At 45.7% G+C, this 25,518-nt stretch overlaps 1 protein-coding gene across 10 annotated transcripts in view; it reads left to right on the plus strand.

The window, feature by feature from the left end:
* The window catches only part of PPP6R3 (protein phosphatase 6 regulatory subunit 3), a 144,496-nt gene that overhangs the window by 93,177 nt on the left and 25,801 nt on the right, over positions 1–25,518 (plus strand). For 8 of the 10 annotated variants that reach the window (XM_075928324.1, XM_075928323.1, XM_075928320.1 and 5 more), the window contains 6 exons: positions 2,779–2,865; positions 8,659–8,756; positions 11,131–11,185; positions 15,183–15,313; positions 16,971–17,089; positions 18,407–18,557. In XM_075928324.1, coding sequence (XP_075784439.1) covers positions 2,779–2,865; positions 8,659–8,756; positions 11,131–11,185; positions 15,183–15,313; positions 16,971–17,089; positions 18,407–18,557 — 641 coding nt within the window. The remainder of the gene's footprint in view (positions 1–2,778; positions 2,866–8,658; positions 8,757–11,130; positions 11,186–15,182; positions 15,314–16,970; positions 17,090–18,406; positions 18,558–25,518) is intronic. The other 2 variants (XM_075928328.1, XM_075928330.1) reach the window with 2 other exon arrangements.

Raw genomic sequence — 25,518 nt, forward strand, 5'->3', positions numbered from 1 at the left:
CAAGGCTGCAAATTCAAATATATTGCATAGCAAAATAGTGCTGTTTTTTTATTTGTATACAGGCAGTCCCCGGGTTACGTACAAGATAGGGACTGTAGGTTTGTTCTTAAGTTGAATCTGTATGTAAGTCGGAACTGGCGTCCAGATTCAGCCGCTGCTGAAACTGATCAGTTTCAACAGCGGCTGAATCTGGACGCCAGTTCTGACTTACATACAGATTCAACTTAAGAACCCCAGGCATCCCCAAGTCAGCTGCTGCTGAAACTGATCAGCGGCTGATTCCAGGAAGCCCGGGGCAGGGGCTTCCTGTAGTCAGCCACTGGTCAGTTTCAGCAGCGGCTGACTTGGGGACGCCTGGGGCAGAGCAGCTGGGGTGCTGCTGGGTTGGTCCAGTAGCGCCGCAGCTCCTCGGCGCTACTGGACCAACCCAGCAGCACCCCAGCTGCTCTGCCCCAGGCGTCCTGATTCAGCCGCTGCTGAAACTGACCAGCAGTGGCTGAATCAGGACGCCTGGGGCACAGCAGCTGGGGTGCTGCCCGGTTGGTCCAGTAGTGCCCAGAGCGGCACTACGGGACCAACTGGCAGCGCCCCAGCTGCTGTACCACAGGTGTCCGGAGCAAAGCCGCGGAGCACGGGGGCAGCGGGACAGCCCAGATGCGCCGTGGCTGTCCTGCTGCCCTCGGGCTCCATGGCTTTGCTCTGCTTTGTTCCCCGTCCCCCTGGTCTGCAGACCAGGGGGACGGGGGGGCAAAGCAGAGCCAAGCCGCGGAGCACGCGGCCAGAGGACAGCCCAGACGCGTCTGGACTGTCAGCTGGCCGCGCGCTCCGCGGCTTGGCTCTGCTTTGGTTCCCCCCCCCCCCCCTCGTCCCCCTGGTCTGCAGTCCAGGGGGAGGGGGATGCAAAGCAGAGCCAAGCTGCAGCGTGTGCGGTCAGCTGTTTGGGTCTGCTTTGCGCCCTCCCCCCCGTCCCCCTGGTCTGCAGACCGGGCGGGGGGGGGGGGGAGGGGGGCAAAGCAGAGCCAAGTCGCGGAGCACGCGGCCAGAGGACAGCCCAGACGCGTCTGGACTGTCAGCTGACCGCGCGCTCCGCGGCTTGGCTCTGCTTTGGCCCCCCCCCCCCCCCCGTCCCCCTGGTCTGCAGACCGGAGGGGGGGGGCAAAGCAGAGCCAAGCCGCGGAGCGCGTGGGCAGCAGACACCCCTGTCCGCTGCCCGCGTGTTCCGCCGCTTTGCTTCCTCTCCCTGGTCTACTGGAGACCAGGGAGAGGAAGGGCCCCGTTCGCAGACCTCAGATCACAGGTTGAAAACATAAGTCGGATCCGCGTAACTCGGGGACTGCCTGTATTTCTAGAATTTTTTCTCAGACTGGGTAGTTTTTAGGGAGTAAAACTGATTTTTTTGGGGGGGGGCTACGCATTATATGTTAAAGTTGTTCTTTATTTATAAATAGACTCAATTTATTTTGGAGCGTGGATAATTTATTTAAAAATAACAAAGAAGAATTGGTCACTGTTCCTTCTATACCAGAGGTTTTCAAGCTTTTTTTTCATTTGAAGACTCCTAAAAAATAAGTATGGAGGTGCAAACCACTTTGGAAATTCAACCTGTGGTCTCTTGGCTCCGGTCACAAGTCATAGACAGAAAACTGAACTAAATTCAACTATAAACATTGCAGTGCTTAGAATAGCATTTGGCTACAGGATAAGAGAGGGTACTAAATTGTGGGCTTCTGTGGTAATGACAGCCACTTGAGGGTTTTGACTCCTAGATGGAGGTTTTCACACACCTTTGATCAGATAAACAGAATGCCTTTTCTGGACTCTGAAACTTTTATTTTCATAAGTCACCGTTTTAGGGCTTCTTAGCAGGGCCTAACCAGACTGGGGCAAACACCCACAGACCACATGGGATGAAAAAATGGGGCGGAAGAATTATGAAAAATAGCAGGTGGTACAAATGTCCTTGTTCAATTTTGACACTGGCCCTTAAGCACAGTTTGCAGACCTCAGATCACAGGTTGAAAACAATTGTTCTACACAGTGTTTTAGTCTTTGTAGACAGCATTACCAAACCTGATTTTGGTAAAGTTACTAGGTGCTGAGAATAAAGTAGTGGGCACTCAGTACTTTTGAGGCTCAAGAACTTATTTGTAACTCTAAAAATGGTTGCATTTTTTTAAGTTTTAGGGGTTTAAAAATATGGCTTTCCCCTTGTAGATGATTTAACAGGTTTACAGGCACATAACAATTGTATATTGGACACTGGTCAGCCATACAAGGGCTGACTGCAGCAGTGGCCAATTTTTCAGTAGAAAGCAAATTGAGCTTGCACCTTCAAAAATGTGTAGTGCTGTATGGGGTAAAAGGTCTTTTGATTCACAGTGAATGACTACCACACTTAATTGACAGAATTGTTAACAAGCACATTTTCATGGCAAAACTCCCTTATTAACTGGAATAATTTCATATTGTATCTAATGGTAAAATTAAAATTGCTCCCGTGTTATCCTGTTTGGACCTATTAAGTTACATCCACTGAAGGTAACTATTGTTAGTTTTTTCAGATATTAAAGATGGAATTATTCAGAGGTGTCTGATGCCAATAGTGGCATGCGAATAACATTTTAGTGCAAGCAAGATACACATTTACAGTTGAAATACTGTTTACTTGACTAAAACTTCTAGTCTATCTTTTTGCAATGAAATTGACTTTGCATCAAAATTCTATGCCAAAGCCTTTTGTTTATATTAAAAAGGTATCTAAACTTTTTTTTTGTCTAGGTTACTACCTGTCACATTCATTCATCCAGTGATGACGAAATAGACTTTAAAGAAACTGGTTTTTCACAGGATTCTTCCTTGCAGCAAGTGAGTTAAATTCATTTAACAGTGTTATTATGTAGGGATTTGCCTACTTTATAGAGGTAGCTTTTCTGTGGGTTTTTTGTCTTTAGGGTTTGCATTTGATATAAAATCACATTTGGAGAATTTGGTGTTGAAACTGGGCACTATATAAATTAATCTATGCACTGTTCAGTTTAAAGTTCTGTAGGTGCTCATAATGTGGTAATTGACAATGATGCAGGTTTTAATATGATAATACCACACAACTGAGTAATGTTTTTGAGCGTATCAACTAACTGTAGAATGGTCTACTTGGGTCAGTACTTAATTTAGAAAATAGTGTTTAGAAGCCCTTCTGATACTTTGCCATTTTTGACATGAAGGTTGACAGCTAGTCTGTACTAGCATTATTTCATTTGCAAAGTACTTTTTTATTCCTCTGGTGGCAGAGGAGGAAAATGAAAGCTGTCGCTGACGCACGTGATGCAGTGTTCCCTCTAATCTTTTCTATCTGTGTGTGGATTTTTGCCATCCATGAGCAGAATAAATTTGAGGCATGTGTTGTGTGAATGTGCACCACCAGTAGAAACAAAAAACATATGGGGAACACTGATCTGATAACCGGCTTTTAATGGACAAAATCTGAATACAGTGTGCATTAGCGTCTTTCAAACTGGATCTGTGAGGGTACTGAAGGGAGTGTGCCCGACACATTGGGAGGGAGAGCGAAGAATGGAGATGGTGCACTCAGTGGAGAGATGAAATCATGTTTGGGGCTACCAGCTCTGTTGTTCAACTCTTCAACCTCTGTCCTATTATCTCCTGCATGCCCATGAGTGAATTTGTTTGTGGATTTATTTGTGCAGAATAAAGCAATACTTTGCAAGCATCTACAGATACCAAATTTTGCATAAACAATCCTGCCACTTATTAGCTGAATACACTACTTTTTACATTGGAATATGGTGGGTGAAAGGCTGCAATAATTATTTTTGTTTTTCATCGGAAAAAAGTCATGACTGTACAGAGTTCATAAAAATATTTGCTAACTTTTAAAATTGAGATGCCTTTTCAATTGTCATTTTAGTGCAAAGAATTTTTACTGTTTCAAAGCACAAAATAATTCAAACTTATTACGGAAACGTTATGAGTTTCTGATTCAAATGTACTATTTGTTAAATTCAGTAAAATCATTCAGTAAAATGAATGTTTGAAGTTGAAATCCTACAAATTTAGAGCTGTTCTTTTACTTCCCTTTTGCAAGCACATTAATAAAAAAAAATCCACAACATATATTTAATTTCTTGAACTTTCCTGTAAGTGAAAACTATGCAAAATGACTTTGCCTGGTTGATGTTGGGCCTCACCTGCTAGTTTTAAATAAAAATGGAGATCCTCTGGCTGCAAAAGTTTGAGAACTGCTGGTGTATATTGATTTAGATCTTCAATTCTAAAGATGTTGTTGATTCAAGTTACTAAACAAAAGCTTTTAAACCGCTGCTTGTACAGTTAGCCATTTGTAACTGTCATTCTAAAGCACTGTGGACTGTAGTTCTTAAAGTTTATATACTTTTATAATTTTTATAAAGCATATAAACTTTTTTCCCCAAAAGTTTGGTTGGTTGTTAATTTTAGAAACTGTATCTTAATTGCACCAATCTAGACTTGATGGGCTCGGTGTCTTTAGCAAGGTAGCAGCTTCTGTAGGAATGTAGAATGGTTCAGAAAACCCTTCATAGTTTTCAAGCCCCATCTTCTGACTGTGTACTCCTCCAGTGTGAGCTTTGCCTAGGTTGTCTGTCAGTTGACCCAACAGAGAAATGCATATGGACATCTGTTGTTTTATGTGCTGTATGGAGTAATGCTGTGACACACATTTTTCAGTGTCTTAGCAGTTTGTGCGAAGGTTTCTTGTCTTTTTTTAAGCATGAAATAGGGACGTGAACCTTGATATTGTCTTCTGTAAAAAACTGAGCATAACGTGAAAGACAGTATGCTGGAGACAATATTGTAAGGAAAAGCAGACCTATTTTCCAGATGAAGTAAAAGCACTGTAATGTCTAGCATACTGGCGGTCTTTTCCTTTTATTTGTCTGATCTTCTGTGAACTTATTCATAGGTGGGTTTACTTTTGCTTGCCGGGTTTACTGAGCTCCAGACCAGTGTTTCCTCTAAGCTGGGTGGCAGCACAGCTTCTCAGGTGATTAATCAGGCTAACTTGGTCAGTCAGCTCCCTGTGCAGGAGCCCTGAGCATATGACTGTGGGAGACTGATTAATCACCTGTCAAGTTGTGCTGTTGCGCAGCTTAGAGGAAATACTGGTCCAGACCAAAACAGGCAACCTTCCACCTTCCTTTTCTTCAGCTCTGAGTCCCACTATAATGTTAAATTTCTCTCTAATGAAGAATCTTCAGTCAAGAAGTGTGTTCCTTCCATCTATTCCTCTGACCAGTGGGATGCCTCAGTCGGAAATATTTTAAAGCTCTATCATTTTGAGAACTTACTAATTAATTCTCATGACAGTTTTTTGAAAGACCTTCCTTTCTTAATCAGGGGGGAGAGTCTGCTGCCTCATAATTGGAAACGTGTTCTCCAGTCTGCACAGCACGTCAGGAAAGAATTTGTAATGCACACACAAGTAATCTCAAACATTGAGCACTGGGGTAAAACTTAACTCTTGTCTAGTCAAGTGCCGATAAGAGTGGGGAAAGAGGAGCTTAGATGGGCTGTTGGCATTTTTACTACAGGCAGTCCCCGGGTTACGTACAACATAGGGACTGTAGGTTTGTTCTTAAGTTGAATTTGTATGTAAGTCGGAACTGGCGTCCAGATTCAGAAACTGATCAGTTTTAACAGCGGCTGAATCTGGACGCCAGTTCTGACTTACATACAGATTCAACTTAAGAACCCCAGGCATCCGCAAGTCAGCTGCTGCTGAAACTGATCAGCGGCTGATTCCAGGAAGCCCGGGGCAGGGGCTTCCTGTAGTCAGCCACTGGTCAGTTTCAGCAGCGGCTGACTGGGGACGCCTGTGGCAGAGCAGCTGGGGTGCTGCCGGGTTGGTCCAGTAGTGCCCAGAGCGGTGTTACGGGACCAACCGGCAGCGCCCCAGCTGCTGTACCACAGGCGTCCGGAGCAAAGCCGCAGAGCACGGGGGCAGCGGGACAGCCCAGACGCGCCGTGGCTGTCCTGCTGCCCTTGGGCTCCGCGGCTTTGCTCTGCTTTGCTCCCCTTCTCCCTGGTCTGCAGACCAGGGGGACGGGAAGCAAAGTGGTGGAATACGAGGACAGTCCAGACACGTCTGGGCTGTCTGCTGCCCGCGTGCTCCGCCGCTTTGCTTCCTCTCCCTGGTCTGCTGGAGACCAGGGAGACGGCCCCGTTCGTAACTGCGGATCCGACATAAGTCGGATCCATGTAACTTGGGGACTGCCTGTACTGTGTTGTCTGAATCTGCTATAAGCAAGGTCAGATGACATAGTGGTTACATTTTTTAAAATCAGCCAGTGTACACTAATAATCCTACAGTTGCTAACACCAAAGAGAACTGTGCTGATACTTGTGCAGTGTTATGAAATTTCCAGAAAATTGGTGATGTAGGCACAGTTAAGGAATAAATGCAAGTCTGCATAATTGCACGTGAAAAGTGCTGTTTTCCTTTTGGTGGAAGTCTCTCCAAATTCATCTTCAAAAGACAAAGAAACTATAAGGCTGCCCTAGATAACTGACACCTAATGTAGATTTGATCATGACGGCTCAGGCAAAAGTGATTTTATTTTTTTTATTATTTTTTTTGTGGGATCCAGGATAAAAAATTGATGCTTATCACTTAAGTGATTTTTTTATTAGTACTTGCCAACCATTTTGTAACATTTTACTCAACCTGTATACGCAAAATGTCTGTCTTACTGGCTAGAGAATTCCTTTCCTTTTTATAAACAAAATCTTCAGACAAGTTTCATTACTTTTCACACCTGGCTTCTAACTTAATTTGAAGCCATAAAGAAGTTAGGCTTGGTTTGCTACCTTTTTAGCATTTTAATGTCAAAATTAACCTACTTCCCTCTCCCTTTGCATTGTGAGCCTTGCTTAAGGAAGTTCAAATCCTAGAGATAGTACCACCAAAAAGGGTCTCGTACCGTACATCTGTCTGCAGTTCCCTTTATTTTACAGACAACAAGTAGAAGTATATCAGAGATTCCATTTTCATCTTTGGAAAGCTTGTATCTGCCTTTGCCCTGTCAAAATATCAGCAGGTTCTGATTCTTGGATGACTACCTCTTGGAACACTTCTCTAGGATGCTTTTTCCCATTATGAGGCTTTAAAAGATACTGCCATGAGGATAATTTATATATTTGACAAAACAGAAGTTGCTGCCTGCAGTTGAGTTCAAAACTGATGAATTTTTAAAAATCTAATTCACTTTTCACCATTAATTCAGATCTTTTATCATTGCATTTATCATTGAGATGAAATCGCAGTGCCTTTATGAAAGTGTTCTCATTCACATTGTATTAAATAAGTTATCTTCCTCTGAAAAGTAGGAAGGGGGGGGGGAAGTTGCCTTAAAAACACTGGAATAATTTATATGGACAGGAAGTGCAGGAGAATAAAGGCCTGATATTACTATGTCAGCCACATGTTGTGCCAATCATAGTGCTGTCTACTTCAAAAGACTTGAGGTATTGATTGAAACCTGTAAATGTTTCAGGTCAAAATTCTGCTTGAAACAATATGCAAAAAGGCAGGCTTCTCCACTTGCTGCTTGAATGGAGGATCCCTTTTATCAGTCTAAACCCTACGAATGTGGAAAGCTGCCATTCTATGGATTGCCAGACTCTCCTTATTCACTATCCTTTTTCATATCTTCCTCCATAATTCCCTGTCCCCAACCCAACCTTATGGTTTTCTCTCTGCCATCACCTGTTCTTCGATACCTTATCTTCTCATGTGCCTTATCAGTCTTCCTCTTCAGCATCTGCTCCATCTCAAGCCATCTCTCGCTTCCCGTATTCTCATGTTTTCTGGCTGTTTCCTGTCTAATTGATTAACCATACAGTCCAGAAAGTGGCAGTTTTCCCTGGCTTCAGTTTCTTTGAAAAAGGGAGATGGTAGTCTCACTTCAGTACGCAGACTCTGTGAAGAATGGTAGCTGCTTTGGTAAAGATCAGTTTGGCTTCAGCCCTACTAAAAACAAATTATTTTAAATAAGTGAAAATTCACAAATTTTAAAGGCAGTAATCTGAGGCCCGTTGAGACTATTTAAAAACAAAAATTGCCTTAAATCTCATGAGATTTGTGACAAAATGGTGAGAGTTGGCAACAATTTAATAGATTTGTGGTATTTACATTAACTTTTTTGGTTTCTACCTGTGGTGGGATTTGTTTGTTTTTTTGGGGTAATTAAGAGATACTGTTAGATCTTGTAGTTGAGAATTTCTAACCATCACTTTCTTTTCTATTTACAACAGTGCTCTGTTCTCTCTTCCATGAGTCATGGTTTAAGTTTCATATTGACAAGGTTGAAGGCAGCTTTTTCTCCTTAAGCTGTCCTGTTAGTGTGTTTTGGAAAAGTGGTATTTAAAACCACATGTAGAGTGAAGATGAACTTTCCTACTAGAGCTGCTACCAATCTGGCATCAAAGCCATCAAATGTGGATCAGTGTGTATTTAGTGACTGAGAACCTATACATTTTTTTAAAAAATTTATAATCTGCTGTTTAGATTAACAAAATTTGTTTCTGAAGCAAAATGGGCAAATAGTATTTAGAGTATTATTAGAATCATTATATCACTGTCGTTGGTCCTGGGGTTGCCAGGCCTTTTCTGATTATCAGATGCAACAAATGACGTCCAATTTTATTGACCAGTTTGGCTTCAACGATGAGAAGTTTGCTGATCAAGATGACATTGGGAAGTAAGTATAACTTTATGCTGGCTTTCACTTGGGCTGTCTTCTTTATTGTATCACTTCGCATTTGATTATGTCCCAGTTATTAATTGCAGCCTTGACTAATGCCAAGCTGTCTGCATTTGGCTTTACTTGTCAGTACCAGTCTGGTCAGTTCTTACACTGAGTGCTCCAGGAAGAGCCAATTAGCTTCCCTGAACAATTTTTCAAAGCAACTCTTATTTCTGTCCCCTCCCCAACTACAGAAACTATTTAAACCCTGATCTACACTAAACTAGGGGGTTATTTTGAAATAACAAGCAGAGTTTCCACGCTACCAAGCCCGTTATTTCGAAATAAGGGATTGGTTGTTTCAAAATAACTCTTGCTTTCCTTGGGGAAAGCTTATTTTGAAATAGTTACTTTGAAATAATTCCCAAAATAACTTATTTTGAAATAATTTCCTGTGGTGGACATGCCCTGAGAGAAGACATTTCTTGTGGACTTTATAACTAAACTTCTTAATAGAAAACTTAACCAATGGATCTGTTCTCTTAAGTCAAATGACTACTGGTACATAACTCTTGTATAGACAGAATTCATAGGTGGAATAGTTTTTAGGCACAGTAAATTGACATGGAATATATTGTACACCATGGTGCATTGCATTAAGTTTTCCTGGCAAAGTTGTCAAGAGCAACACATCCATGAGGGGTTTTTTGTGTGTAGGGGACAAAAAGAAAAAGGGCTTCGTTAATCTATCAAGTTTTCAAGAGCAAAGCATTTCAGACACACCTTTCTACAATTAGGAGAAGTGAAGAACTTAAAAATGGGAATAGTTTTTAGTCCAAGTAAAACACACGCAATCTTTAGGAGGATCTCTATTTCTTAAAAGAAAATAGACATGCTTTTGAGAATCCCTTTTGAGAAGTGGAGTAAATTGGAGCTGTTAATGTGTTCGTTTTCATCTAATCCTTAAATTTTATTAAATTAAGTTTGGTGCAAAATAAATGAAAGTATCCTTTAAAAACCAATTCAAAAACAGTCCAAGACATCTAGTTCAATATTCAAGGCAGATTAGTGTTGATACTGATTATTGATACCTTACTGTAACTTCGCCTGCAAAATAGTACTGGAAACTACTTTAGGTTGACTCCTGTTTTCTCAACAGGAAAAGGAATTATAGAGGAAGCCTCTGTAGAGATAAAGATTCACTTTCATGAGACAGGAGACTAGAAAAGAGGTCAACTTAAATTAGTTAAATGTACTTGGGTATCATTATTTTTGGTACGCACCTATTACAGGAGCGAGCATGCTATACTGCTTGGGTTATGCACAGGGCTCGCTGAGCCGTGGCGAGCCCCACTCACCAGCCATGCTGTCCGGTGATCTGCGCATGCGCAGATCGTTCTGCGCATGCTCAGATTGCCTGAACCCGGCTCTTCCGGGTTGTAATCGACTCGCCATGGGTGAGTAGATTACATAGATTGTTGAACCCTGGTTATGCATCTAACTACCGCTATGAATTTGATACCTGATATCGCCCTTCAGATGCCACAGGACTTTCACATAAAAATTGTCTGTATCACTTCATTGCTTGGAATCTTATCTATTTTCTGGCTGTAAAACTCACTGTTCTTTAGTTATTTTCCTGGTGGATCAGTTACATGATTGATCATCCTTTTATGTTGAAGGGATATTGTTTAAATTGTTGGGCCTAAAAATTGATCTGCTTTGACATTAAAGATTATATCTAATGACCTTTTATTTCTCATTTACTTTCTCCTCCAACAGATCTTTAGGGTCATTGGGTTTCTTTACTTAGTAAATAAGTTGACAATTAATTTTGACTTTGCAAGACTGGACCCTAAATGTAAAAGAATCTTTCTTGGTAAACCTGAAGTCCAGTGGCAGGTGTGAGATCTGCCTACAAGGATCTCTTTGATGGACTTAGGGCCTTAGTTCACAACTCATTTTTTAAAGTTTGTCATTTTGGTATACGTTCCTTGGAACTATGTGTTCACTATTTTTCTATTTAAGAAAAAGAAATTGAGATGCACAATTAAGATGTATTTCACCACATTGTGGTCATTTAAGTTATTTTAATTGGATTTGTTGTGTCCATGTGTCTATCTGTTATTGGCTTATCTGTCTCATATGATTTTCTGCATGGAAAACATCCCATGATTTGATGTTTAATTGAATGGTAGTAGGAGGCATGATACCCCTAAGCACATAAGTTAAAACTCTTTTCTTGCTGTATGGGTAATTGCTAATTAAGTTTTATAATTTCAGATCATAGTATCGTTGCAAGTGAAGAGTTCAGTGTATGAAATATCTTAGTTGTGTGAACTGCAGCATCTTCGTTGGCTTTTAGTGCATAATCTTTACTTTTTTGCAGTGTTTCTTTTGATCGAGTGTCAGACATCAACTTTACCCTCAATACAAATGAAAGCGTGAGTACACGTTCCTGCTGCTATCATAATTTTTGTGCGTGAATGAGTGGCCTGTTAAATAATAAAACTTCCATTTGTCTTCAATATTTTGGATGGTGATGGGTCAAATTATTCTTTTCAGTATTATCTGTTAGGGATAATTCACTATCTTGAGCTTTCTTGTAATGATGTAAAGCCTCTGTATCATTGGGAAATCTGATGGTTGTTTTCTATATTAGCTTCTAAGCAGAGTCACTTTCAAGGTATGACCAGATACAAGTACTGCAGTTAGCTGGCTGTAAAGGAAATGGAGTGAGAATCTTCCTGTTTGTTGTGGTAGAGATGCTTCTGCGCTTGTGTGCACAGTGCAGCATAGCACGGGAGGAGGATGCATCGAAGTGTTGAGTGCTAACTGGCTTTACATCCTGCTGGCATGCTCTAGGATAGTGGTGCTCAAACTTTTCCAGATGTGTACCTCCTCCATTACTACATAGTCAAGACTTTCTTAGCAGTAGAGCTTGGATTGAAGGCAGAGCTGAGGCTAGACAAGGAAATCTGGTCAAAGGGCAGAGCTGGGCTGATGCCAGAGCAGGGTGTGAAGAAGAGGTGTGGGTGTGGGTAGATCTGGTCATGGAGGTGGAGCAGAACTGTGGTCTGAACAGGGTTAGAGACTGAGCTGTTCTGGGAGTGGAGTGGGGCTGTCCCTAATAAGGGATAGTCCTGCTGTTCCCTACTGAACGTTGCTTGGTGCCCACCAGTGGGAACCCCTCCCCCAAAACTTTGAGAATCTGTAGTCTAGAACAGAGGTTCCCTGTGGGCTGCGGACCTTTGGCTGCCGGGCAGTGGTGGCTCTGGGTGTTGGGTGCTGGGTACACAGCTCCAGCTGCAACTGTTGGAAGAGGCATGTCCTGCCCCACCTCTCAGCCAACCAGCGCCAGGCAAGGATGGGGTCTTCTCCCATACCTGGAAGAGCACTTTGCTGGCAGCTGGGATGCAGCGCAGCACGCAGTGAGGCAGGCACTGGAGGTTCTGGGGGTCAGGGCTATTGCAGGGTGCTGACACTAGAGGGATCTGGGGTGGGGAGCTCACACTGGGCGGTTCTTGGAGTGGAGCTAGTAGTGGGAGTTACTTGGGGGCAGGGCTGTCACTGGGTGCTCTGGGGACAGCGCTAATATTGGGGGCTGGCACTGAGGAGGGCTCTGGGTGCAATGGGGCTCTGGAACAGGAGGGAGGCTGACACGGGCATCTGGTGCGGGGCTCTGAAGGGCAGGGAGCTGGCACAGGCATTTGGGATGGGGGAATGGCACTGGGGGGGAGTTGGGTGCAGGGAACTCTGGGGTCTGTGGCTGGTGCTGGGGGTGGTGGCGGGATGCGGGCCACTAGGGGTTAGGGCTAGCTCAGGGGGCTAGGGCTTTTGGTGGACTGGCAATATTTTATTTGCATATTTAAATATTAATTATTTGCATAATGAATAAGCAAATGTGTTACTGGTCCACCAAAAGTTTAAGTGTATGTTTGCCAGTCCCCAGTATGAAAAAGGTTGGGAACCTCTGCTCTAGGAGTTAGCTAGACACAGTAACAGATTTTTTGGCACAGTACTAAGTTGGTGTATACTAGGGAATTTCTAGAGCCGTGGTCACCAACCCGTTGATTGTGGGGTGAAGGGAAGTCTGGCAGCTGCACACCACTTCTGGGGTTTCTGGAAGTGCGCTGCCTGCTCCCCTCCTCCAGGTCTGTGGTGCGCCGGGAGGAGGTAGGAGTCCTGGAGGAAGGCACGTGCTGGGGCTTCTGGTGGGGGGGGGGGGGGAAGGGGAGGTGCGCACCAGGGCTCCCCCTCCTCTGTGGGGGAGAAGGTAGGAATCTGGAGGGGAAGTGTGCACCAGGGAGGGGGAGTCCCAGGGGGAAGCGTGTGCTGGGGCTCCCCTCCTCTGCGGGGGAGAGGGGAGGAGTCCTAGGGCGAAGTGCGCGCTGGAGTTCCCCTCCTCTGCAAGGGAGAGGGGAAGGGAGGTGCGCACCGGAGCTCCCCTCCTCTGCAGGGGAGGAGGTAGGAGTCCCAGGGGGAAGCGCGCGCCAGGGAGGGGGAAGGAGTCCGGGGGGGGGGGGGCACGCATCAGGGCTTTCCCCTTTTGTGGGGGAGGGGGGAGGAATCCCGGAAGGAGGCTCTTGCCGGAGCTTCCCTCCTCTGGGGGGGAGGGGAAGGCGGGGGAGAGGGAGGCGCGTGCTGAAGATTCTAAGCCCCCGCCAACCCCCTGTTCCCATTGGTACTCTGCTCCTGCCGGCACCCTGGCCCCACCCCAGTACCCTGTCCCTTGCCTCACCCTGTCCTCTGCCCCAGCACCCACTAGCACCCTTCCCTAGTACCATGTCCCCTGCTCTCACCAGCACAGTTAGGGCCACATTAGTGAGGCTTTGGAGGAGGGTGTGGGGTTTTTTTGGGGTTTTTTTTTGCATCTCACTTGTGTGACCCCCAATTGACTTTTCAGTGACCCCTGAATCAAAACCGATTCTCATAAATAAAAACAATGCTGAAACTTTTTGTTTGACATATTTTATTTAAAAATGAAGCCTGGCCAACAAATCCCCATCTGTCTGCAGCATCATAACACTCCTGCACCCCTCCCCCTCCCAGACTCTTGATTTGAGCTTATCATACACTGGAACCTCCTGTCCTGAGCCTCTCACATTGCCAAATTCCTGTACCCCCACATCCTCAGTCTTTTGCCACAACACTCCTATACCATCCCCACACCACAAATCTGTGTCGTGAGCCCATTATACTCCTAACCTCCCTGCCCTGAGACCGTCCCATCTCCCAACCCAAACTCCTGCACCCTCACATCCACAAGCCTGTGGCTTGCTCAGTACCCCAGCCTGGAGCCCCCTCCCTGAGCCAGTATCCCCTTCTCCACCTCCTCTTTCATCCAAATTCCCTCCCAGAGCTTGCACCTCTCACCCCTTCCCATACCCAAAAAACTCATTCCCATCCCAGAGCCCACACATCCTGTCTCAACCCAGTGAGAGTACAGCTAGACTGCAGGAGTTTTTCCGGGATTCCAGAGGTATCCCAGAAAAACTCTTCTGCATCCAGAGATGCGTTTGTTCTTCCACTTTTTTTTAGCAGAAGAGCAAACATGCTCTTTCGGTAACCCCTATATTCCTCTTTCCACGAGGAATCAGGGGGCTTCCAAAAGAAGGGGGTTTTCTGACATTTGGTCCAGTCTAGACAGGCCAAATGTTGGAAAAACCTCTTCCTACAGAAGAATTGGGGAAAAAAGCAGCAGTATAAGGATTGGGGATAGCGAGTGATGGAGAGGAGGAGAATGGAGAGGGCAGGGTGGGGGCGTCAATGAAGCGGTGGGGTGGTAGATTTTGGCTTGTTCTGTCATTAAAAATGGGTGTAAAAAGGTTGGAGACCACTGTTCTAGAGCATACCAGAAGCAGCTGTGTGGGACAGCACAACATGTTTGTGATTTCTAAAATACACCATGCTCTAATGCATATTGCTGTATTGCATAATCAAGTCCTCAGATTCAGCTGTTCCCCATTCCACCAAAATGTTGATTATGATCTTAGCCAGCAAAGTGAGAGGAATAAGGGGACAGATGTGTGAAGATGTTTTTATGGTGTGCTAACCTCTCCCTACCTGAATTCATGTCTCTCTCCCTTCTACTGCCAACTTGGCCCCCAAAAGATCTGGAGCACTCTTTAATGCAGTGAGCAGAGAAAATTCACAATGGCAAAAAGGTCACCAAAACTTTGAGAGATTCTTCAGCTATGTCTGGGAAGTAAGGAGGAAATGGTAAAACAGGTATCACTGTAAAGGCAGTTTCCTGAACTGCTCTCATAAAAAACTTAGTCAAAGCTTCATTAATTCAGCTCTGAGTATAGTGAGGACTATGCACTTTTATCCTTTTCTGAGGCTGTTAAGAATTGTTTACCCATATAAATAAGATGGCATAGTACAGTTTGTGAATGGTCTTTGCTCCTGTTCACTTCTTTGCTTTGTATTCTACTATAGGGAAATATTGCCTTGTTTGAGGCATGCTGTAAAGAGAGAATACAGCAGTTTGATGATGGTGGTTCTGATGAAGAAGATATATGGGAAGAAAAACACATTGCGTTTACACCAGAATCCCAGAGACGATCCAGGTTAGTAGTATTTGTTATCCAGCCAGTTGGTATTACAGACAAATCCCATGGTTCTCTGAATAAAAATTCTTGACTGCTTGGATAGCCTGCCTACCAAAGAGAATTAAGAGACAAACTGAGTAATTGCTGCTGTTCTTGGGTAACTTACTAGAGGATGGGCCCAGTACCTGTCCTTACCAATCTTTTGCCTCTGTAAGAGGTTTAGGCAGCAGCCCGCTCTGCCGCTCAGCATTTTTTCCACTCCAACTTTCCTTTTTTCTTTCATCCTTCCTCCTTTCTTCCATGGCCATTTGGGCAAACCTCTGTAGTCCTTTTTGGTTATTTCCAGAGGCACTGAGCTGTCCAGCCTAAGCAGCCTGCCTTCCCTTTAGCATGCTCCACAAGTAGGAGGCCAGTATACTCAGGCTATGTAATGCCACGGTTTCTCTGCTTGTGCTAGAGCAGGCCTGGGAAAAATAGTCTCTACGGGCCAGATCTGGCGCACCAAGCCATCAGATCTGGCCTGTGGATTCAGCTGGGAGCCTCAGGCAGACTCCCTACCTGCTTCCCCCTGCACGCTGCTGAGAAAAGTGGCCGTTGCAGGGCTATGTTTGAATAGCTGTGAGCCTGAGGGTGGAGGAAAGGCTTCATATGTTACCCTCACCCCCCAGCACAATCCCACTGGCCAGCTTCTGGCAAATGGGAGCTGCCTGTTGTCAACAGGCACCTTGTGAAGCACCATTCCCCTGTTCCCTCAGGCTCATAGCTATTAAAAAAAACCTCATGGTCCCTGCAGCCAGTGTGGGTGTGGAGCAGCCCAGGGAGTTTCCTTGAGAAGGCTGATGGCTGGGAGCCAAGCAGGTAAATCTCCCATCCAGAGCCTTGTCTCTGGCATCCCAACCCCATGTTCCCTGCCCTACATAATCCAAACTCTCTGCCTTCCTCCCAGATCCTGTACTCTAATCTTCTGCCCCAGCCCCCTCCTGTCCTAGGACACAACCCAAACCCTCTGCCCCCCGCACTAAGGATGTTAAGAGGTGGGTAATTGGCTAATTGTGTATGCGATACAACTTGTATCAACTACATGATTAGTCAATAGGGGAAGGTTCTCAGTCCTGACTCACACCAGGTCCAGGTTACTAGTTCTCTGATGTCCCTCCAGAAGTGAAGAACAGCCTGGATACTAGTCTGGAAGTGAGGAAGCTGTTGCCCATTTCTACTTAGGACTACTTGCATGCTTCCTGTGGTATTTGCAGCAACCCATGTGGAGCAAATGAAGTCCATCTCTGCTTTCTTGTCTGATGATGTTTGGCCTGGCCCCTAGCTGTACTTCCTCCATTTCTCTATTTGCTCTTGGCATGAGAATAGTGGCTGCCATTTTTGCTTTCTCTTGTTGCTGAGAGAGAGAGAGAGAGAGAGAGAGAGAGAGAGAGAGAGAGAGAGACGGGTCAGTTACTTTCGTCACGTCGGATGCCCTAAAATCTTGATCCTTTCTGTCAGTATTAAAGAATTAATTTAACAGCTAATGCAGTGTACTTCAAAGTGATCATCCCTCAGGGCTGATGGGCAGACTTTCCTGATTCCTACATTCTAACTTGAGAACTCCTCTAAACCAGTGCACCTAGAGGGGATTCCTTCTAAGGACTTAATATAAACAATCCCTTTGTATTTTGTGAAGCTCTGGCAGTACGGACAGTGAAGAAAGCACAGACTCTGAAGAAGAGGATGGAACAAAACAAGACTTGTTTGAATCAAATACTAATGCAGAGGACAAAATGGAAGTGGACTTAAGTGAACGTAGGTGGTTTTTATCCTACTGCTTTTATCTGTTTTAGATTACTGATGGAGGAATTAGATTGCAAGCTATCAGTATAGGAAAATGTAATGGTCCTTCAATTAAGTGGTCATAGTGGATCATAGTCCAGTTTTATTTTCCTTACCCCTTAATAGAGGTCCCTGCTATTTAATATCTCACCTTTGCACCAAAAGATTATCTGAATAAAGCAGGATCTGAGTGTTTTCAAGTGTGAGCAACTCAGTTGCATGGCTGTCTCAGACACATGCAGGGATGCCAACAGCAGTGGGGGCAAAAGGGACATTTGCCCCCAGACCCTGGTGATTTTAATTGGACCCGTAGCTGCAGGCCCTTTAAATCGCCGTCTGAGCCCCACACAGCACTGGTGGGGCAGGCACTGAAGGCTTGGTGAGGGAAGTGTAGCATGGTCTGGGTGATGCTGAGGTCTGACTGCCCCGGCCCTTCCGCCCAAGGTCCCACCCCTTTCCAGACCCCCTAGATTTAAGCCTGTCCCATATTTCCCAGGGCCCGTCAGTCTATCGTCAGCCCTGGACACACAATGGTGTAGTATTCTGTTTATAAAATGGGCTTTGGGGCGTTTTATAGAAACCTGTTTTTTCCCAAAAGGGGTATATGCATTTTAAATATGCACACCTGTTTGCAGGGCTCGCCAAGCAGCAGCGAGCTCTGCTCGCCAGCCGTGCAGAACCACATGCTGTGTATGTGCAGGCCGTGCCGGGCTAAAATCTACTCACCACGGGCGACTAGATTGCCTTAATTGTCAAGCCCTGCCTGTTTGAATGTTTAAAACTAACAAAAGCTTTGGAGAGAATTTTAGAAATTTTGGGAATAATTTTAAAATAAAATGTTAGCTCCTCATTTGTATTTTTGCAATCAGCTTTGCAGCAATGGGCTATTTAATTTATTTTTGTTGTGAAATAATTTCTGTTTTACTATGTGTTTTAAGAGTGAGAAGAATACTTTGCTTTTAAAAACTTTCCATTTTAGAAACAGGTGATCACTGTAACTAATTAAAATGTATTTTCTCTGTAATATGTTGGAATTACGTCAGGATGTGTATAGTCTATTAAATTTTTAATTGCTATGAGATAGCGACAAAATTCATTTTACATTTGTGAATTGCATTCAATTTCGAACCTTGCACAGTGTATGCTCTTCTATATTATGTAAGTCCCTATTACAATTAGGGATTTTGCATGTTTAAGGTTAGTTGTATGTGCATGTGTACAAGCACATTGTATTAAGTGAATTATATCAATTTTTAAAGACCATAGCATTAAAATTGTCAATGTTTCTAGCACCGAACTGGTCTGCTAACTTTGATGTACCCATGGAAACTGCACATGGTGCTAATTTGGATTCTGTTGGGTCTGATGTATGGAGCACAGAAGAACCAATGCCAGGAAAAGAAACTGCCTGGGCTTCTTTTTCAGAGTTTACATCTTTAAGGTAGGAGAATTTTATTATGCTTCTGCCCAGGCTACCAGCTGTTGATAATGGAAACTTGCACTAGTCCATTCAAGTGGGCATGTGCATGTCTTTTGCACACATTTTTGCAAAATATACTGTGGCGTTCTGCTTGGAACACAACTAGTGTTACTTGTAGTTTACTGTACCGTGTTGGGGAATTCTTTGTGGTGTTAAGGATATATTATATCTAAGGATGTCATCTACTCTACAACTATAATCTACTCGGGAGACCTAGATGCAGTCCATTTCTGGAGTAGATGGTATATAATCATAACTTGCTAATCAGTTATATTGAGGGAATGTTTAGTTCCCAGCCACATTTTTTTTCCTAAGTGGACTAGAGCTGTATTGTTTGTTGGGCCTAATTTTGTGTGGAATAAATTGGAAGTCTATGATGGCTCAGTTTTGTTACATAAAGAACATTTTGTGTGTATCTGGAAAAAAATCCATCCATTCCATGAAGCCCATGGTAGCTTGCTTAGACAATTCCGGAGTATTTTGAAGTGCTTGCTACTTTTTTTGCTGTGTATTTTACATCAGAAATACCTACAGCCGTGGGTTGTAATGAATGAGATTGTAGCTGTGTAAATATCCTCACAAATATGAATCTTAAAAAAATTGCCAAATTGTGCTCCAGAACCTACTTTTTTAGTTAGGAACGGTCTGTGCTTGAAATGCTGCAGTACAACAGCTGCTTAGGTGTAGCTCTTCAGTGTAGACACTAGGGAAATAAACGTGTAACCAAATACAGGACTATGCAGCACTTTAAAGACTAACAAGATGGTTTATTAGGCTGAACTGGAGGAGCTAAGGGAGGTAGAGAGCTATGTTGATGAGACTTTCCGGGACACTGTAGTACTGTCCCACCTCCAGTCTGAGAGACCCAGTGTTCTTAAGGAGGATGAAAGTCTCAAGGGAACAGAGCATTTAATGGGAGCAGAGGGAAACCATCCCGTAGTTGGGATTAGTAAGACAGGATTTCCCTTTACAGAAACCATGTTGACTTTTGTCCAACAAATTATGTTCTTCTACATGCTTCACAATTTTATTCTTTACTATTGTTTCGACTAATTTGCCCGGTACTGAAGTTAGACTTACCGGTCTGTAATTGCCAGGATCGCCTCTAGAGCCCTTTTTAAATATTGGTGTCATGTTGGCTACCTTCCAGTCATTAGGTACGGAACGCCCTGTCCTCCAAAGCCCGAACTCGGTCTCTGAGGGTCAGGAGCTCCTTGCAATGGGTGCACACCTGCCACAGGGCAGGTAATCATACATGTTACACTCGACGCAATAAACAGGATTCTGCTGCTGGGCTTCTGTCTCCATGTTCGTAATGAATAAGTTTAAGTACAAACTGGGATTCTTTTTAAACTTCTGGAGTATAGATTATTCTAAGAGTTAGGTTTTAAAGAAGGACAGAAGTCACTAGTGCCCTCTAAACTCCCCCTCTAAACTCCTTCTCCAAACTCTCCTGTTAGCTGTTCCTGGCCGCGCTCTCCCTGGTGGCTGAGTCACAGGCTTATATAGCTCTGGTAGCCCCTCCCCCTGACTGAGGCTCAGCCAATTAACAGAGGCTTCTAGATTTCAAACCTTTTAGAAGCTCCTTCAAAAAAACAAAGCAAACAAACAAACCAAACAGACAAACACAAGCTCAGAACACTGCAAATAACTCCCCCCCACACAACACACACTCCAGACAGCCACTTACCACAAGGGTCCCGTTTTTACTCCTCTTTTACCTGGAGAACTCCCTCTCCAGACTCTCCTGTTACCTGTTCCTGTTGTGCTACCGCACAGGTTAGAGGGAACACTGGTCAGGTCCCTTCCTAGAATCCCATGTATCTGCTGATAAAAGTGGCATGTTTGCAGTGCTGGCCCAGACTGTCCGTTTGCTGCCTTTGTCTTCTGGCACATCTGCCTGAGCTCTTTTATGTTCATGCAGCACTGCTGGAGGTCCCTGGCATATCCTTTCTCCACCATTCCCTGTGCAATCTTGGCATAAGTATCAGCATTTCTTTGGCTGCTTCATAAGTTTTGTGTGAGCTGATTCCTCTCCTCCCATAGCACTGAGGTCCAAGATCTCCTGCATGCTCCATGCTGGAGCTCATTTGTGACCTTGAACATTCATGGCCATGTGTGCTGCCTGCTGTGAGGTCTAATCGCCATGCTGGCCACACAGGATACTAAATTCAGATTTTTCTGGGGCTTTTCCTTTGCATTGGGAGAACAGCAGAGTTAAAACTCTTGGCCAGAGCAACCATATTGGGGCATTGTGGGACACGTCCCAGCGGCCAAGAACATCAACTTTAATGGAGATGAATCTGCATTACCTAAAGCTTGCCATGCAAGGTTGAATTTTTCATTACTCCTCATGAAAAGGAGGAGTACTAAAATGTACTTTAACAGCCCTTAATGTCAACGGGATGGACTTGATAGCGTGGATTCACTGATTAGGTAGATATTCTAATACAGGCAGTCCCCGGGTTACGTACAAGATAGGGACTATAGGTTTGTTCTTAAGTTGAATTTGTATGTAAGTCGGAACAGGCTCCAGATTCAGCCGCTGCTGCTGAAACTGACCAGGGGCTGACTACAGGAAGCTGGAGGCAGAATTCCTCTGCCCCAAGCTTCCTGGAATCAGCCATTGATCAGTTTCAACAGCGGCTGAATCTCGAGCCTGGGACAGAACAGCTGGGCTGCCAGGTAGGTCCCTGCAGGACCAACCCGGCAGCACCCCAGCTGCTCTACCCCAGGGTCCACAACAAAAGCCTGGTCTGCTGGGGGGGGGGGGGGGGAGGCGCACTAGCTGCGCCCCCCTCTCCTCCCCCCAGCAAACCAGGGGCACGGGGAGCTGCCGTGCCTCTGAGGCTTTGCTCTGGCAAAGCCTCAGAGGCACGGGACCCTGCCGCCGCTGCGGCTTTGCTCCCGGTGTCCCTGGTCTGCTGGGGACCGTCTCCAGCAGACCAGGGACACCGGGAGCAAAGCCGAGGTGGAGGTGGAGTCCCGTGCCTCCCCGGCTTTGCCAGAGCAAAGCCTCAGAGGCACTGGACCCCTCCGCCTCCCCGGCTTTGCTCCAGGTGTCCCTGCTCTACTGGAGACGGTCCCCAGCAGAATAGGGGCACCCGGAGCAGCTTTTCTCGCCCCGGAGGTCGAGGTGGCGGGACCGCTGCGCTCTGGGCGGTCCCGCTGCCTGCGAGCTCCGGGGCAAGAGAGCCCCGTTTGTCGGATCCGCGTAACTCGGGGACTGCCTGTACAGTTAAGTTTGACCTTAGTGTAGACCAGGTCTGAGAGGTGCTAGCTAATTCTACTGAGGAATTCTTTCATTGACACAATGTCAGCTGTGCTAGGGATTTAAATCAGTTTAACTGCGTTGCTCAGGGGTAGCTAGGTTGACCTAACTTTGTCGTGTGGACTATACATTCAGAATATAAATCACTTAAACAGATGCAGTGATGTTTGTCTGAGTCTGCAGATGGCCTGAAGCAAGAAGTCCGAGATGTCAACTGCACCATTCATTTCCATTGGGTTGTTCTAATAAAGTCTGATATTTCATATGTAACCATTACAGCTTTTCAGAGCAGTGTCTGGAATAGGGCCAGGGTTCAAATTGACAACAAGTTTATCAAGTGTTACCGGCGTAAGGACCAAGTAGTTCAAACTTCCCTTCCAAACATAAAACGACCTGTGCTCAAAGATGGCATTGATTTGATTTGGATATAAGAATTGAGCAACCTTCTTGACCTCAGATGTCCAGATATCATCTCCTTGAAATGTGTAATCTAGCTTATGGTATGTTTTAAAGAAACTCCATGGGGGAAAAACATAAGCTTGGATGGCGGAGGAGACACACACACATGCACTCTTCATGATAGTAAATAAAGAAAATCTTAATTCTGGATTTTGGTAGCTTAAAATTCTTTTCACGTTTCTTAGATGAGTTTTAATATAGTGGATTTCAGTAGAATTCTATAGTTGATAGTACTGAGAAATAGAAATCTCTCTCTATATATAAAAAAATTTCCTGCGGGATGACAATGAAGTCATCACATCATCTGTGTCCTCATGCCACCACCCACCTCCATCCTCAGTCACTTGCTGTGGTTAGCCTCAGCACTGTTCCCTCTATGCATGAGTAGCTTCAGTTTTGGGTCCCACTTGATGCCCTGGGGGGCTGTGCCACCAGGGAGGAGCTGCTGGGGCTGGGTCCCTCCACCATCTGAGCCAAACCCCCTTCCCTATGCTGTGCCAGGTCCCTTCAGCCATCTGAGCCCACCCTCCCCTGGGCCGCCCCGCATCCCCTCCGCCATCCAAGCCTGACCCCCTACTGGTTGTCGCTCATTTCCCCCCCCCCCCATCTAAGCCCAATTTCCCCGCTGCCTCATGTTTAGTTGGCCATCCAAGCCTACCGCATCCCCTCTCCCCCCCCAGCCTCCTCACCCTTCTGCCGAGACCTACCCCCCAGCCTGCTCTTGCACCCTCCCCCCTGGCCAGACACCCACACCTAGCAAGAGGGGGGTTGGTGACAGGATTTTCTGTAAGCTGCATGTCTGTTCAGTCACACAACTGTTGTCTGAGCTCTGCTCAGAAGATTCGAGCTCAGCTGACTGGTGGGGGTGGGATGTCATCTCACTGAGCAAGCAGCCAAATGGAGCTAGCCTTCTGCTTGAAACTGAGTAGCTCCCAGAGCACGTAAAGGGAGATAAGGAGAGAATAAGTGTTGGTGGGGAAAAGGCAGGAAAGGGAGTAAGTAATTAATTGGCTGAGGGGAGCTGGAGGGGAGTTTGGAGAGTCCCATCTGCCTGAGGGGGTAGAGGTAGAAAGTCAGCACACTCAAGCCTCCTTGGAAGGGGGAGATGCTGGCAGTGGAGTGTGGTGGTGGTGGGGAATTCATGCTATTAAGTGGGGGAAGGTGTGGATATAGTTTAAGAAGCAAGATTTTATCCCAGCCCCCCCCATTGGGGGCAGCGGATTGCATTGGTGGGAGAGTGAAATAGGGGGTGGGGGGGTGCTGGCTTCTGTGCAGTGAGGTAAAGGCAGGGGGCAGTTTGGGGTATCTGACTGGAGGGGGGAGGGGAAGCAGGCAGCATATGGTGTATGTGTAGCAGGACACTTGTATGATTACATTTCAAACAAAGTTTATATAGGTGTTAATGGCTTAAAATAATCTTTTTCTGTCTTTCTTTCTGTTTTTCTTTAAACATTTTTGGAATGTTGCGGATATCTAAAACTGTTCTTAGTGATTTTTTTTTAAAAATCCTGTTTTACTAATTAATACATAGTAAATTGTATTGCATTAACGCAGATCTTTGCTATGTGGTAGAGTTCTGGCTCTTATGAGTCAGAAATAGCAAGTATTAGATGTGATGCTAGTTGTTTTGTAGGATGAAACCTTATTTGCAAGCGCTTTGAAACATGCATCTGTCTACAAAACCTGAAGCCATGTGTTAATTTTTTCTGGGGCTTCTACTCTTTAAGTTTTGTTTGTATTGGTGGTGCACATCCACACACTATCTCAATATTGGTGTTGCACATAAGAAAATTCAACCCGCCCAAGGATAGGAAATGTTAGTGGGAACACTGGTTGGAAAGTGTAGTAAGCCGGGTGCGCAGCCCCCTACTGTCATTTTAAAAGATTCTGATCCTTTGAGTGCTTGTTCTTATTCATTCTACAAAAGGGGTGTGTGCTCTCCACATGCTCCAGTGCCAGAAGCTTTCCCCTCAGCAGTATCTGTAGGGGAACAGCCCTAGTGCCCCCTGGAGTGGCATAATGGGCGCTGTGCACTCTTCCCACCCTCATTTCCTTCTTGTGGCCAGTGATGGTGCATCAGAACTGCTGTGCTCTGGGCAGCTTATTTTTTGCTGCATAGACAGTAAGGGTATGAAGGGTTAACTGGTTAACCAATAAGCATCACCCCTAAATGGGTGATGCTTCCCAGTTAACTGGTAATCAGTACGGGCTGGAGCAGCTCCTCACCTGCCATGGGCAGGGGTTGCTCCAGCCCTGCAGGAATCCTACTTCCAGAGCAGCTTCTGTCCACAAGAAGCCCGGGTGCCCTGCACAAGGCAGGGGTTGCTCTGGGAGGCAGGGCTGGATGGAGGCATGGTCGAGCCGGGCAGCTGCCAGGGTGCCAACCCACGGGAGGGAGGAGAGGGGCCTGATGGCAGCTGTAAGGGGCGCACGGCGTCCCTTACAGCTGCCATCAGGAGCCGTGCCGGCCCCGCGGGGCAGGACAACAGCGCCCTTGCCCCTACGGCTGCGGGGCCATGCACGGCCTGGCGTGTGTGCTAGCAGCGCTGGCCGGGCTGAGCAGCATACGTGCCGTGCTCCCTGGGGGCAGGCCCCAGGCTGCGGGCCAGCGCGCACATGCACTGTGCGCCCCGGGGGTAGGCCCTCACCCCATGGGCGGCCTTGCACCCGGGAGCGGCTCCGCAGGCCCAGGGCGCCAAAAGGACTCGGGCCAGCACTGCTGGGAGGAGCCAGGAGCAGGTGGCAGCTGAGCCACCAGAGCCAGCCTCCGCCCCAGCGTGGGAGTTTGGAACTGATGGTAGACCCAGCTCCAGTGTGGGGCTAAGAGTGTCCTGGGGGCGGGGGCTGCTCCAGGTCCCCAGCCCAGATCCTGTTTAGTCTGTTAACGCATTAACCTAATGTTTAACCAGCTAACTGATTAACCATGATTTTACATCCCTAGTAAGCAGTGTCTTCTAGTAAACTAGTTCTCAATAGTTTAAATAAGTGTTAGTGTTGGTAATTCTAGTTAGTGCCCGTGATGGAACTTACAGGGCATATCTGGGTCTCCAGGCTTTAAACCACAATTTGAATGTAAATGCCCCATGGTCATTAGTGATCTGCATAAGGGTTGCCCAAGGGGTTTGGGTGAGAGGCACATTAGTTATTCTTCAAGATGTGTTGCTCCTGTCCATTCCGCATCTTGCCTTTCTT

This window comes from Pelodiscus sinensis, chromosome 4, assembly GCF_049634645.1.
Source record: "Pelodiscus sinensis isolate JC-2024 chromosome 4, ASM4963464v1, whole genome shotgun sequence".
NCBI lineage: Eukaryota > Metazoa > Chordata > Testudines > Trionychidae > Pelodiscus > Pelodiscus sinensis.